At 35.9% G+C, this 2,210-nt stretch overlaps 1 protein-coding gene across 1 annotated transcript; it reads left to right on the top strand.

The window, feature by feature from the left end:
* Positions 1-607: 607 nt before the first annotated feature.
* On the top strand, positions 608-1,858 carry LOC136245253 (kelch repeat and BTB domain-containing protein 8-like). The gene has a single exon (XM_066036742.1). It carries the CDS (start codon positions 608-610, stop codon positions 1,856-1,858), a length of 1,251 nt encoding a protein of 416 aa, XP_065892814.1.
* The last annotated feature ends 352 nt before the right edge of the window (positions 1,859-2,210 follow it).

The following is a 2,210-nucleotide window of genomic DNA, read 5'->3' as shown; positions in this document are numbered from 1 at the left end:
ATGATTGAGCTGTTAGCATAGTATTCACTATCTTAGGCTAGTAAAGTAAATCCGCACAAAAACAGCTTCTTTTTGTAATTGCAAGTTCCAAAGCCAGCCTATATGGTTGGCCTTGACACTTCCTTTTAATTCACCTTTGAACTTTTCCCTTTACTACAGGAACTGATTGGCTGTTAGCGTTGTTTTCACTATCTTAGTTTATTCATGGCTAGTAAAGTAAATACTTCAATGCACTTAAAACATTATTATGAAACATTTTGTGCTTAATTGCATACCCACAATTGAAGACTTTACACACTTGTGCCGATATACTTACGTCTGGCTCCTTTTCATTCATACGTACATTACCCACAATTGAAATTCACATGGCCCCTTATGAAAACATGTCTGCAGGTTCCCACACTTGCAGTTGAGTCACCCAAGTGGAATATATTGTATGCCGATGATACAACTATTTCAAATTGCTTGCATTTCAAACTGCCCTCCCACCAATCCTTATAGTAATAGTTCTCTTGATAATTACAGTTTTAGTTGTATATATATAAAGCATTATGATACATGATCTTTTTAATTCAATAGCTCAAAGAGAACATGTTTAAAATACAACATGGGATTTCAACGACCTCATACTCCATCCACTAATGTACCCTTCAAATTCTCAGATGGTACGACCATTGGTGCCAACAGAGAATCACTGGCAGAACGCTCAGAAGTCTTTGAGAAAATGTTTAATAGTGAGTTCAAAGAGAAGACGTCCAGTGTGATACCTTTACCTGCTGACAACCTTAAAACTATCAAACAACTTCTTGATATCATCTACAAAGGAGGATGTGAGATGGATGGTCTTGATGATATTATTCCACTAATGGAGGTGGTTGATCGTTATCAATTCAACAAAGCACCATTTCTTCACATGTGTGGTGAAGCCATCCTATCACAATTGGATTTCTCTAATTACTTTACCTTGTTACCAAAGTATGTTAATGTGATGAGTGAGGAAAGTCACAAGAAAGCAGCTGATAAGGTCATGAGCTACACTAACAATGATTTTGTTACTAAGTTTGATGAGACCAAAGATCTTCCCGAAGAAATAATGTTGCTCCTACTGGACAGAAATGATATCAAATCACATGAGATTGATATCTTTAGCTTTTTAGTCAAATGGCATGAGCATCAAACAAGAAAGCCAGACAGGTCACTACAAAAAGGTCCTCAACTTTTCCAGTGTGTCAGATATCCATTAATTATCCCTCAGTTGTTGTCTACTGTATTGACAAATTGTGATTTAGTTGACAGACAAACATTAAGCAAAGCCTTTCAGTATTTGTATGGCAGCTGTAGACCAATAGGAGAAGATGATGAAAAAATGCAGGTATATTTGAACCATTGTTCAAGAAGACCAAATTGTTCGTTAAAAGTAGAATGGCTTGCACAGAGAAGTGTTAAGCTTATACACGATGATGAGGAAGCTGGCCAGTGTAAGATTGAATATCATCGCAAAGCATTAGGCGATGACCAATATATTTTGATGTCAACACCATTCAAAAATGGAGTTTATTCCTTCCATATTACACCAGGCCGATTAAGACATATTATTACAGAGTCTCAATCCAAGCACGTGCCTGTTTCTTACCATGATGATGTTTGTCTAAATATCATTGATCAACATGGAAAATGTTTGTGCACAATTGTACTGGAAAAGTATGGTCTAGTGACTCTATATATCCATAACAACTATTTGTTCTTAAACACGTTCGGGATCATAGCATCATGTCAACCTTATGTGTTGATGGATGTGAAGATTCTCCTTTTCGTATATGCATCCGCAATGAAGAGATGCGCAACAAACCAAGTATAAACTACTCTAATTTTCGATATAATGCTGGAGATATAAACAACCCCTTAATTAAATTCAAGATAAGAGATCTTGCACATTGATGTAGGTATTGTGACATGCATTAGTTATTAATTTGCTGTGGTGTATGCTGCAAATAATAACTGCATAGCTATGGATGACAATTTCTTCTACATTGTCTATGCTGCTTAGTGCTTAGTGCTTAGTGTAAATGTGCTAATTGGGATATGTATACATATAATGGAAAACCATCTTTTTGCCTTCCTTTGCTGTCACTTATTTTACATTGTGTCAAAGCAGTTCTTGCACCAAACAAATTCATCATTTAAGAATAGATTCCTAACAGTTGCCATTT

The sequence above is a fragment of the Dysidea avara genome, chromosome 15 (genome assembly GCF_963678975.1).
Source record: "Dysidea avara chromosome 15, odDysAvar1.4, whole genome shotgun sequence".
NCBI classification, from domain to species: Eukaryota; Metazoa; Porifera; class Demospongiae; order Dictyoceratida; family Dysideidae; genus Dysidea; species Dysidea avara.
The sequence above is the reverse complement of the archived record's forward strand: the minus strand, read 5'-3'. Positions and strand labels throughout refer to the sequence as shown.

Bases quoted from the DNA above. Each gene is read 5' to 3' on its own strand.
- LOC136245253 (XM_066036742.1), top strand. From the start codon at position 608: ATGGGATTTCAACGACCTCATACTCCATCCACTAATGTACCCTTCAAA.